This window comes from Prunus persica, chromosome G1, assembly GCF_000346465.2.
Source record: "Prunus persica cultivar Lovell chromosome G1, Prunus_persica_NCBIv2, whole genome shotgun sequence".
Taxonomy (NCBI): Eukaryota; Viridiplantae; Streptophyta; class Magnoliopsida; order Rosales; family Rosaceae; genus Prunus; species Prunus persica.
In genome coordinates this window covers 38,820,535-38,833,675 of record NC_034009.1, presented here as the reverse complement: position 1 = coordinate 38,833,675, position 13,141 = coordinate 38,820,535, and the positions used below count along the sequence as shown (strand labels likewise).

The window sequence follows — 13,141 nt, the reverse complement described above, 5'->3', positions numbered from 1 at the left end:
GCTACTCCGTTTTGACGTGGTGAATATGCCACAGTTAGTTGCCTTTCCATTCCCATGTCTTCACAAAATTTGTTGAATTCATTGGAAGTATATTCTCCCCCCTGTCACTTCTTATTTTCTTCAATTTATATCCACTTTGCAGCTCAACAGTGGCTTTAAATTTCTTAAAAGACATTAAGGACTTCTGATTTGTATCTCAAGAAATATATCCAACACATATGAGTACAATCATCTATGAAGGTAAGAAAATACATATTTCCAGCTTTGTAACAGTCTGCATTGGTCCACAGACATCTATGTGTACCAACTCGAGTGGGATTGTGGCTCTGCTTGTTGTTTCTTTTGGAAAGGAATCTCTGCAATGTTTTCCAAAAGTATACCCCTCACACACTTCATTGACAAGCTTAATTTCTGGCAATCCAAATACCATTTCCTGATCTTGCAGCAGCTTCAAACTGGTGAAGTTTAAATGCCCCATTCTTCTATGCCAAACTAAGGTTGATGACTCTACATTTGCCCTTAATGCAACCTGTAAAGTTGTGTGAAGCTTCAAAGGAAAGCTTTTGTTGCCTTTCATTTGCACCTTAGCAACTGGATTTGATAGAGAACAATCATCATAAATTTCAACCTTATTGGCTCCAAAAATCAAAACATATCCATGCTCCATCATTTGCCCTACACTGAGCAAATTCTTCTTGAGGCCAACAACTAACAGTACTTCTTTGACATACCTTATTCCCATCTTAGTGTCAACAACAAGATTTCATTTTCCAACAACATCAACCAATTGTCCTGTCTCCATTGCAACTTTTGCAGTTATATTCCTATCTACATCAACTAATACATCTTCTCTGGTAGTCATATGGTTGCTGCATCCACTATCCAAATACCATACATCATCACATCCTTTTACACTAGCAGAACCTTTATTACTACCATAAAACATGGTTGGTGTGGATTCGATCTGAGTAGCATAGTTGAGCTGTTGCCATGGTTTCTTGCTATAGCGATCTTTTGCAATATGACCAAATTTGTCACAGTTGTAACATTTTGGTTTTCCCTTAAACCGACACTCACCCAAATGTAGTTTGCCACAATGTTTGCAGGGGTTTCTAGCTCCATCTGTTGATTTATTATCCCACTTTTTGCCTTTTGCCTTCCAATTCTTTTGATCCTTAGAACCACTTTGACTTCCACTGTATTTTTCTAATTTGGGATTCACACTAAGACTAGCAAATGCTTTCTCAGTCTTATCTCCAGAGTGCCTATCTAGCCTTAATTCAAAACTCTTCAAAGAAGCTACCACTTCTTGTACCTCAATTACATCCAAATTCTTAGAATGCTCAATAACGGAACAGATCGAATCATAAGCTGATGGCAAACTAATTAGTAATTTTTGAACAATCCTTGATCTATCTAAATCCTCTCCATAGCTCCTCATTTGGTTTATCAGATCAAAAAGTTTGGTAAGATAAGCAGAAAGGGACTCATCATCTCTCATTATCGTATATTCAAATTCTCTATGTAGACCTTGCAATTTAACACTTCTAACCTGTTTATCACCATGGAATTCCTTCATCAAGATATCCCAAGCTCCCTTAGAGGTTTCTTCATGAGAGATTTGAGGGAAGATCTCATCGGACACTGCTCTTTGAATCAGACCCAGAGCTTTAGCATCCTTCATGAGTAGCTCGGTGAGAGTCATCTTCCCAGCACCACTCGATTCTTCCTTTTCTTTCTTCTTAGCATCAGATTCGCCAGCTTCCTTCGAATTTGAGCACTCTATTCCCTTCTCAACCAATTCCCAAAGCCCATGAGATTTGAAAATGGTTTTTCATTCTTATGCTCCAGAACTCATAGTTATCACCGCCAAAGATCGGCACTCTCAGCTCACCACCTCCAGACCTTGCCATGTTAGACACAGATCGCGAAACCACTTTTCCAAATTTCAGCTTGTTTTCTTCACAGATTTAATCGCCCAAAGTTAAACAATCGAACCTGGCTCTAAGGCCATGTTAGAATTCAGACTATGATCTGAATTATAACTTGCATTCTACAAAATGATATTGAATGAGTAAAGTTTTTCAGAGAGATTTGCAGAGTGAGAGAGAGCTTTAAAGGAAAAACAAAGATGAGCTATTTATTCATTGATCGGACACACAATCTGTGCACACACTTAACCGTTGGGAATAGAATATTCCCATTAGATCATCCAAATCACCCTATAATATAGTGACAAGTGGCATAAGTTGACTCTTAACTCTAAGACTTCATCTTAGCTGTCCATTGGAATGTAATCCAATGGCTTACATTTGAAATACTAAAAATTAAACTAAGTACAAAAACATTTCAGCTAAGACACTTATATTTCAACAATCCAATCCTCGTCGCCAACTGTTTCGCCTGTTACGGGTGCCCTCTGGTTTTGAGGTTGGTGTCTAGGACAGGCAGAAACATAGATTGTGTGATGATTGTGTCCATTTTCCTTCTTCCTTTTTTTTCCTTTTAATTTTACCTTATTTCAGCATCTCTTCTTGTCACCTGGATAATGGCTGTGGATTATTTTTCTATATTAAATATTGAAAATTCAGCAATCCTTCGCTGCAGATAGTGGTTCAAAACATATAAATACTCCGGTTCGAGCTTCAAATGGTGAGGTAAGATAAATATCGTTTCCTCCTTATTAAATATTGAAAATTCAGTTTAGCAATCACTGATTATGAATTATTCTGAAAATTCTTCAATGTAAATATACTGCTTTCTCTTATGTCTTATGTAGTTTATGGTTTTTTCTTACTTTGTTGCTTAATATACACATTTGCAGTCAAGGACTTTACCACTGTCACCAAACATACAAAGATCTCTCAGTATTCCTGTTGATTCTCTAATTTTGCATGAGGCTGCTATCATATTTTACTCAACTGGAGCTGAATCTTGTGTATTTGAAATTAAAAAATGCTCTCTTATGCCATTATATTGTTTATGATACACTTTTTGGATGAGGTTAGGAGCCTCTTCGTTTTGCTATACCCGAATTTGAGTTTTTACGAAGCTGTCAGAGAACGAGCCAATAATTTCTCAATTTCTGAAGTGGCCATTGTACTTCCAAAATGATGGAAGCAGCGTTTTCCTTTTGACCCCTCTGGCTTGCATTTAGGCATGGTAGATGCATAGACTGGCTTCTGGAATGACGAATGGGTTATTATTGCCTTAAGATGTCATGAATGGACATAATTTGTAAACAATCTCTCTCTCTCTCTCTCTCTCTCTTTTCCTTATTTTTCTTTTCAAGTTAAAAAGTGGAAGTTAAGCTGAGCTAACTGCTCATGTTCTAGGGGAATAAGTTCCTAGTGTCCCCTGACCACACATCCCAACTGAAAAGCCATTTATAAATATAGAAAAATAATCCAGAGCCAATATCCAGGTGACAAGAAGAGATGCTGAAATAATGTAAAATTAAAAGGAAAAAAAATGGAAAATGGACACAAATTATTTAGGCAATGCTTTAGATAGTGTATACTTATGAGAGTAACTCTATAGGCTTCACACTTGAGCATCAAATTTTTGGATCCTAAAAAAATATAACACAATGTATCATTTGTTTTTGGTTCACTCGCTTTTTTATTTTTTTGGGGTAAGAAACCTCGACAGTATGAGAAATTAGACTTGTTTTTTACAAAAGAAAATGTTTTTGTGGTTTTAACTGAAGTAGATCCCCTAGGAATATAGGAATGTCAACAAAATTACTGAAGCATATATGTATGGTCCCTATGAACAGCAGCAGAATTTATTCAAAGCCTTGTGCATATAAGCAGGGCATCCTCTTTATTTAAAGGAGGAGGTATGTTATCATTCTGTTGTAGTAAAAGCCTCTACCAACGCACTAATTCCAATCAGATGCAGAAATTGACTTCTGAGATGAGAAATGGCTCATAATTAGGTTTACACGTCAGTCAGCAACATTACTAAATTATTCTATATACTTAAATTTGTTTATTCAGAGGCATCCTCTGTTTTCCCTTTTTGCCTTTTTAACTTTTTACCCAAGTGGAAGGTCAACCGTTCAAACTCTTGAATTTCAACTAAGGGGAACAAAATCATGGAAAATGGGTTGGTTATCTTATCTTTGATGCAGATTAGCAGCACAATTAATGAAGAATATGCTTAGGCGCAAATGGGCTCTTATCCTTTCTATATTTATTCATATCTTTGCAGCTATTGTGGAGGCGCAGTTGGAGGAACCAAAAAGTACTAGAAGTTGGTAATTACTGCAGCTTACGATTCTTTCCACCTCTGCATCAAAAAGTACAATTACATGAATGTGGACATCAATTTATAATGGTGAATCTGATGTGCAAGTGTTTGATCAGGTCAGTCAAAAACATGAGCTTCTGTACGGAGGAAATTTTTAAGTGTAACGGTTGTATACAATTACGTGTCTATCTTTTTCAAGTTAAGTGATGAGAGAGATACACACTGGCAAAACAAAAACCCAGCTTACAATGAATGTACCTCTTTAGCAAGTCAATATATGTATGATCAGTAGAAAGATAGACAACAGCTTCAAGAAATATGAACACAATTGCTTTCCTTTATTCATAGTAAGTCAATATATACATATTACAGTGTAGGCGATCTACAATGTAAGCAAGTAGGGAAAAGCTGCAGGCAACAAATACTGAGACTCAACTCACTAGTGAGTAATTTTTTCACTTGTTGACTCTCTCCCAGAACACCAATTTAAAACCATTACAAAAAGGCAAAGTTACAAGTAAAAAACTAAAAAGCAAGCACCTTTTCTTTCTGTTCTGCAGAAAAGTCCTCAATCCCACAAAATCCTCACTCTTTTTCAAATCAATTCCAAACCTTGCATGCACCAACTTAATTACCAACTTCAAAATGTACGCTACATCATCAAACAAATACAAAAGTCTAGACAACACCATGCATCCATATCATAGAAGCAGGCTTGTCCCTGCCCAATTTTCTAATACACAGAAGCAAATACACAACCATCCCAACCACAAAGCCAAGTGCTGCGCTTGATCCCACTAGTGAGACTGCAGTGCAAATAAGCATCACAAAAGACTCCCCCTTTGTGTTCATGTCCCTGGCACACATGGCTAGTTCAATCCCAGCAAACAAAAGCAGAACCCCCAAGACCCCAACAGGAAACTGGTTCAAAATGGTCACCAAGGAGGTCCCTAAGACCAAACCCAGCACCAATTTGGCTGTGCCTAGAAGAGCCACACACCCACCACTCCTACCCCCAAACTTGTACTGCCCTGCTAGCCCACCAGCTCCATGGCAACTTGGCATGGCCCCAAACCAACTCCCCACCACATTCATCAACCCAACTGTCACTGAAAGTGAAGTGGCTGAGAAATCCCTCTCAGGAAAAAGATCATTGGACAGTTTGCACACAGCTACCACTGAATTCAATATAGACAAGGGTAGCTGAGGAATTGCCCCTTTGATGAACCCTTCTTTCCATGCATGCCTAGAAATCTTCACCACTTCCAAGGGAGAGGGTCCAAATTTAATTTCATGCACAATCTTTGGTTTTCTTATAAAGGCCAAAATCACACCCAACACAAAAATCAGAAAAGCTGAAGGAAGTGAGGCTATGATTTTCCTCCACCTTGCCTTTCTGCCAGGCCTCCCTTCCACATCATTATTAGAACCCACAGCAGCATCAGCCTGCCCCTCACTTCTCTGATGATATTCCTCACCTGCACCATTAACAAGCACTATAAAACAAGTACAAACAATAGCCAGAACCAATCCATCTAAACCAAACCAATGCCTCTCCCCCAAAGCCTTAGACTTGGGCAAGTTTTGAACTTTCTTAATGTATTTGACCGCAGTCAACGCAAATGACAAGCCTTGTGCTAGCTGAATCCCCCTAACAACACATAAAGGGATAAACTTGTAAACCAACTTCATCAACCCTGTGACACCCAGAACAAGTAAGATGCCTCCAGTTAAAATCCCAGCAGCCATGATTTCAGGCACACCAAAATCTGGGTTGGCCAGAGCAGTGGCTGCAATTGCCTTCATGGGTTGGACTGGCATGGGGACTCCATAGATGGCACCAGTGATAATGTTGTAGACCCCAGTGAAAATCAATGTTGTGCCCAAATTCAAGTCCCTAGAGAGTGTCAAGGCCACAACAATTGGTATGTATGTGCCCAAATCACCCACTGCCCCATTCAATTCTGCCCACTTGGACTTGAAAATCAGATTGGATTTTACTTGGCTGACAACTTTGGCTGAGAAACCGGGTGGTGGTGCTGATGACTGAGACTGAGGAAAAGGTTGATGAGGAGGAGGGTTTTGGGTTGGAGGGATTTGGTTGTTTTGGGACTCCATACGTGAAATCGGTTTGGTAGATCAATCTGAAATGGTCTTATGGGCGTGTGACTTATTTATAGCAGTTTTACTTGGAAACACGTACTCTGTTAACCTTGTTGCCAGTGCCACTCCTCCTCTTTAAGCGTGTTGAATCCTCTAATGAATAAAATATATATATATTCCTTTTATATTGAAAAATTATTTAAATAATTTTATTTGAAGAATCTATATATCTATATATATAAAGCAAAAGGTAGAAAATGGTGAAACATTCAAAATATCAGAAAATGCCCTTGGTTAATGCAAACATTAAGAATTCAAATTATTAATTAAATGAGGATAATATGATAAATTCACACTTTTTCATATTTTAAAAAAAAAAGAAAAAAAAAAGCAGATAATGGATCCTATTTTTATGGAACACAACTACCCATTATCTTTTTTAATTCTAAAATAAATTTACTTATTTTTTAAAAAAAACCTCTCGCAAGCGCGGAAGCGCGTGCAGAGAGGCTAGTATAAAGCAAAAGGCAAAGAATGGTGAAACATTCAAAATACCAGAAAATGCCCTTTGTTAATTCAAACATTAAGAATTGAAATTATTAATTAAATGAGGATAATATCGTAAATTCACATTTTTTAATATTAAAAAATTAAAATTTTTTACAATTATTTTTTTCTAATGATTCAAATTATCTATTTTTTTAAGTCTTCATTCATATATTATATTTACAAAAAATTTCAAGAAAGTCCTAAAATTTCAGTAATTTAATTGAGTAGCCAAATGATATTGGATTCAAGTGATTTTTTGATATATATAACTAAATATTTAAAGAAAAATATATATTCAAGGACAAAAAAAAATTATTTTAAAAAAACTAATATATAAACCAAGGAGATGAAGTTAAATCTCTTAAAACACATGCCCCATGCGAATGGAAAATGAAACCTAAGGTAGATGGAGGGTTTCATTTTCTCCTATATTTTCTCATGAGTCATGAAATCATTTTTCAAATTTGGACTTACCAAACATGGGAAATCATTCCTTTTCCTACTAACCAAATGCATGAATTAGCTCGATAGATTTATAGAGGGTGATTATTATAATAGAAAATTTTTGAAGGGTAATTCAAATTTATTTTCTAAATTTTACTAGAATATAGTTTTCTTTTCTTTTTATTTATATCATAATGAAAAATATTATAGTTCATTTTTTTTAATCTCAATACAAGAGGCTAGAGAGCATATTAAAACTCTATCTCATCTTCAACCATTTTAATGCAAATCTGTAATATTTTTAGGGAAAAAAACTTATGATATGATCAAATTTAAGTTGAAGAAAAAAAAAAACTCATAAAAATAAAAGCTAAATCCACCTGCGTTTTGGCATTGGATCTCTAACATCATCTTTTTTGCTGTTTCTTTATGTTTGGAATAAGTTGCAGAGACTCTTTGGGTTCTCTGTGTTGTTTTCACCTCTCCTTTTGTGAAAGTTTTTCACCTCTCCTTTTGTGAAAGTTTTTCTCCTCTCCTTTGTGAGAGTTTTATTTGTATTGTTATGGCTTGGGTTTTTCAAGCTTTATCTCTTTTTGATTATTCTAAGTTTGCAATCTTAGTTGAGATGCATATACCAGAGTTTCTTTGATCATGCATGATCGTTAGTCGTGGTGCACCAAATTGTCTTAATTTTGATGTTAGATCGCTTCGTCATTGTAATGGCCTTTTTGTGGCTAGTTTGTATTGGCCATTTTGTGGCTAATGACTTTTTTGGCTGAATTATGAATGCAATCATAGAATTTCTATAAATAAAAAAGCTAAATCCAGGTAGCTTACCAAGTAGAAAGAATATATAAATAAATAAATAAAGCACAAAAGCAGCTTGCACTCTTCTTCTATACACACCACGTGTCATGATTGTGGCCCACAGAATCTCTATCAGACTTGGCATTGATTCTGTCACCTGCCGAGGCAGAAAAACTTGGTGATGAAATGGGAATAGTATGTTTTGTTATTCCTGGTCAATCATAGACTGTCATGTAAAAAAATTATCACGAGTGACATACTGTGATTAGCCAGAGATAATAAAACAGTGTTATCCCCGTTTCACACAAATGTTCTCATGTTAAAGACCATAGTTTTTTAACCTGAAAATGCAATTGGACCTTTGAACACTAACATCAATGGAAAATATGCGCGGGATTTGGAAAATAAAAAACAAATTTGAGAAAAATAGTTTTCTCTCTTTTTTTTTCTTTTTTTTTTTCTTTTTATAGTCATTCTCAAGCGTTTTGTCTCACGACTCTAATCATCATTCACACTTTGGTTTCATCGAGAATTTATGAAAAATGTGAGGCTTACCACATTTTTCATACTACATTATGTACCATCTCTCTAATATAAGTGAGACTCATTGTATTAGTGGGCTCCATCTCTATTAGAGAGGTGATACACAATATGGTATAAAAATGTGGTAAGCCTAGCATTACCCATTAAACTGATAAAGGCTGAAAAGAAAAAGCGGTTTTCCATTGTTTTCAATCTATAGCTTTCATGAAACAAAAAAGCAAGGAAAAAAAAGTCTTAAGTTTTATTTAGAAGTTTGATTTTTAGTACCATTTATTACTGAATATAGTAAATTAATATCATTATTTACTAATCACGCCACATAATTTGATGTTATAAAAGTCATGATTAGAAATCTGAAATAGGGTTTCATTGGTTAGTGTGACAGGGTTATGTCACAAAGTAGAAAGTGATTTGTTATGATTTTAGGCTTTTAAATAAAATCGAAATTGCATATGTGAGTTAGGGCAGTTAGTTAGTTAGAGCAATATCGAACCCACTTGGATGTAAAATTTTAAATTTAACCACCTAATTGTTTAACTAATTCAGCCAATTATAATATTTTTTAAGAACTTGTAGCCCCATCACAATTCAACTTAGCCCACTAAATGACCTAAAAAAAGCATTAACCAACTCAGCCTAAAGCCCAGTTCTTCTAATTCTTTGGAGTTCTTTTATATCTCTATAGTAGGCACTATAGTGTGCCTACTATTTTCCAACCGAGTTTAAATCTCTTTTTCCGTAAATTTTAGTAATTTAAAATATCATTTTGATAAATTAATTAAAAAAATCATGAACATCAAAATTCATAAAGCAAAGCAACTGCAAATTCAAATATCTCGGCCAAAAACAGGCCAAACCTATAGACTTGGTAGTTATATATATATATATATATATATATATGTATTTATTTATTTATTTATTTATTTTTATGTTTTAGGATGATCCAAGTGGGATCAAACAAAATAAAGACTAAAATAAATTAGAATGGTTGTCACCAATAAAATAATATATCTTAAGATAAATTAATGATGTGAACGAACATCAATTATGATATCATACTATACTTATCAATTTGAGAATCGAAATCTTGATGTTGTGTACAATGGAGGATATGATAACGACAGCCTTATAATTAGCATCCTTTTCCCAAAGTCAAAAGTCTATGAGTGGGTTGTAGTAGCTGCTGATGCTTCGGCTACCAGAAGTTATAATTTTGGCTCTGGTCTCCATGTTTATGATGAGGTTCCTGACTTCTTTGAAGATATCCTTGCTGCGGATATCAGGGGCACTGTGAGGCCTCGTTCTGTTATTTTGTAATCGATTTGGTTTGGACTTTTAGGCCCCCACTTACCCCAAAAAAATAATAATAATAATCTATGAGTGGGTTTCTTTTGAGGCTACGCCTACCAACACATGTAGAAGTTCAACTGGGCTTTTGATACTTGATGAGGATTTTGATTGCTATGGCTTTGGTTTCTTTGCATGACCTAATAGCTGCTAAAATATGAAAATTATGAGAGAATATTTGTTTGTGGGAATTTTTTGTGTATTCTTCTCTTTGTAGGATGTCATATTTATAATACAACGAAACCTGAATGGACAAGTAAATAATAAATTCCTAAATCTATTTACAGTAGGAAATCAGTAATTAAAGTAAATCAATTACAATTATAATAGGAATTCTTGGTGTGTAAGGAAAGTAAGTCAATATCCACAAGTCACGCCAACAGTTCCCCTCACGTTGGTGCATAGATGTCGTCAATGCCCAACTGATCTAGTGAATTGTGGAATGCTTTACTGGAAATTGCCTTTGTCAAAATATCCGCCAATTGATCCTCAGATTTCACAAAAGGAAACTGAAACACTTTACCCTCAAGCTTCTGTTTGATGAAGTGTTGATCCACCTCAACATGTTTAGTACGATCATGTTGAACCGGATTCTGTGCAATGGCTATAGCAGCCTTGTTGTCACAAAAGAGATTCATTGTAGATATAGGTTTATACCCAAGTTCAGTAAGCAACTTTCTTAATCAAAGAAGTTCACAAATCCCTTTAGTCATGCCTCTGAACTCGGCTTCTGCACTGGATAAAGCTACTACATTCTGTTTCTTATTTCTCCATGTCACCAAATTACCTTCTACGAATGTGAAGTAACCCGATGTGGATTTTCTATCTGTTATATTACCTGCCCAATCTGCATCTGAATAACCATCAATATTTAAATGACCATGCTTTGAGAACATAAATCCTTTTCCAGGTGCAGACTTCAAATATCTAAGTATCCGAAGAACTGCATTCATGTGGTCTTCATTTAGAGAGTGCATAAATTGACTGACAACGCTCACCGCATAAGCAATGTCTGGTCGAGTATGTGACAAATAGATCAATCTTCCCACTAACCTTTGGCATCTTTCTTTGTTAGTTGGAACTTGATCCAAATATTCTCCAAGATGATGATTCTGAACAATAGGAGTGTCCGCAGGTTTACAATCTAGCATTCCTGTGTCTGTCAACAAGTCTAAGACATATTTCCTTTGAGAGAGAAATATGCCTTGCTGCAATCTAGCCACCTCAATTCCCAAGAAATACTTGAGTCCACCTAGATCCTTCATCTCAAACTTCGTAGCCAGATAGTCTTGTGGCTGTGATATTTCCTGTTTATCATTCCCAGTAATAATCATATCATCAACATAGATTATTAATGTTGTTACCTTCCCTTTTCTATGTTTCAAGAACAGAGTATGATCTGAGTTGCACTGTTTGAAACCGTTGTTCTTCATTGCCATGGTGAACCGTCCAAACCATGCACGTGGTGACTGTTTCAATCCATACAATGCTTTTCGTAACCTGCAAACTGTTCCAGTCTGAGTAGTATTATATCCAAGAGGAATGTCCATGTACACCTCCTCCGTGAGTTCGCCATGCAGAAAAGCATTATTTACATCAAACTGGTGTAGTGGCCAATCCAAATTAGCTTCAAGGGACAATAAGACTCTGACGGTGTTTAACTTTGCAACTGGAGCAAAGGTTTCTTCATAGTCTATATCATAGGTCTGTGTATACCCTTTTGCCACAAGTCTTGCCTTGTATCACTTGATAGATCCATCTGCATTGTGTTTTATAGTAAACACCCATCTACATCCGATAGTTTTTTTCCTCGAGGTATAGTCTCCAATGTCCAAGTCTGATTTTTCTCAAGGGCTTTCATCTCCTCTTTTATAGCTTGGACCCACTTAGGATCTTTCAATGCTTCAGAGACCTTGGTTGGAATATGGATAGTAGACAACTGATGCACAAAAGCCTTGAGTGGTTCAGACAGCTTCTCAGTGGATACATGATTTGCAATTGGATACTTGGATGTCTTGCCAATATCAGGTGAATAACGGTTTGGTGGCTTCCCACGATTTTGCCTGAAAGGTAATTGATATCCAATAGTTTTATCATCTAAATGCACAAGTCTAGTAGGAGTAGTTACCTCAAGGATATTTTCAGGAGATTGGTCTGTTTGTACTATTGAGTTAGAGGGGGGTTCTTCATCTTGTTGTTCTGTATTGTCTGTAGGTGTGAGACTCGGATCAGAAATATCTTCGCATGGATCAGGTGGGTCAGGCAATTGATCGCTATGAATGGACGATTAGTCGCTTTTTGACAGAGAGTAATCTCGTGCTCCAAACTCGGGATGATCAATCATTTCTGTACAGAGGAGAATTTCTTTATTTTTCAAGTTGCTCCAATTCTGCTCTTCACTTCGTATCTCCCCCTGAAGCGTAGAATTGGATGATGGGTCATGGAAGAATAGCTCAGATTCCAGAAAGGTCACATCCAAAGTGACATAGGTTCGTTGGGTAGGAGGGTGATAACAGTGGTAGCCTTTCTGATGAGTGGCATAACCCACAAAAACACAACGAAGTGCACATGGATCAAGTTTGCTACATTGACTTTTGTGGAGATGAACGAAAGCCATACATCCAAAGATTCGGGTTATGCGTACCAAAACAGAAGGCATAGGTCTGTGTTGTGCAAGCACCTGTAAGGGAGTTTTAAAGGTCAGTACACCAGAAGGCATGCAGTTGATCAGATGAACTGCGGTGACAATAGCATCATCCCAGTGATGGCGAGAAACATGAGTGCCAATCAGAAGTGCTCGGGCGGTTTCAAGAAGATGTCGATTCTTTCATTCAGCAACACCATTTTGTTGCGGTGTCTGAGGACAAGTCGTCTTATGGATAATTCCATGTTGTTGGAAGTAAGTCTGAAAGTCATGATTGACAAATTCTCCACCATTGTCTGAGCGAAGAATCTGGATTTGAGCATTAAACTGAGTTTTCATCTGTTTGTAGAAGGACTGAAAATGGGAAAACACTTCGTTTTTATTCTTCATCAAATAAAGCCATGTCATCCGTGTACAATCATCGATGAATGTGACAAACCATCAAACACC

General features: G+C 36.3%; 1 protein-coding gene across 1 annotated transcript; it reads right to left on the bottom strand.

The window, feature by feature from the left end:
• Positions 4,563 to 6,455, bottom strand: LOC18792794 (molybdate transporter 1). Its single transcript, XM_007224944.2, has one exon. The coding sequence runs from the start codon at positions 6,370 to 6,372 to the stop codon at positions 4,933 to 4,935; it is 1,440 nt and encodes a 479-aa protein (XP_007225006.1). The 5' UTR covers positions 6,373 to 6,455; the 3' UTR covers positions 4,563 to 4,932.

Coding starts and splice junctions, on each gene's coding strand:
- LOC18792794 (XM_007224944.2), bottom strand. CDS start 6,372: ATGGAGTCCCAAAACAACCAAATCCCTCCAACCCAAAACCCTCCTCCT.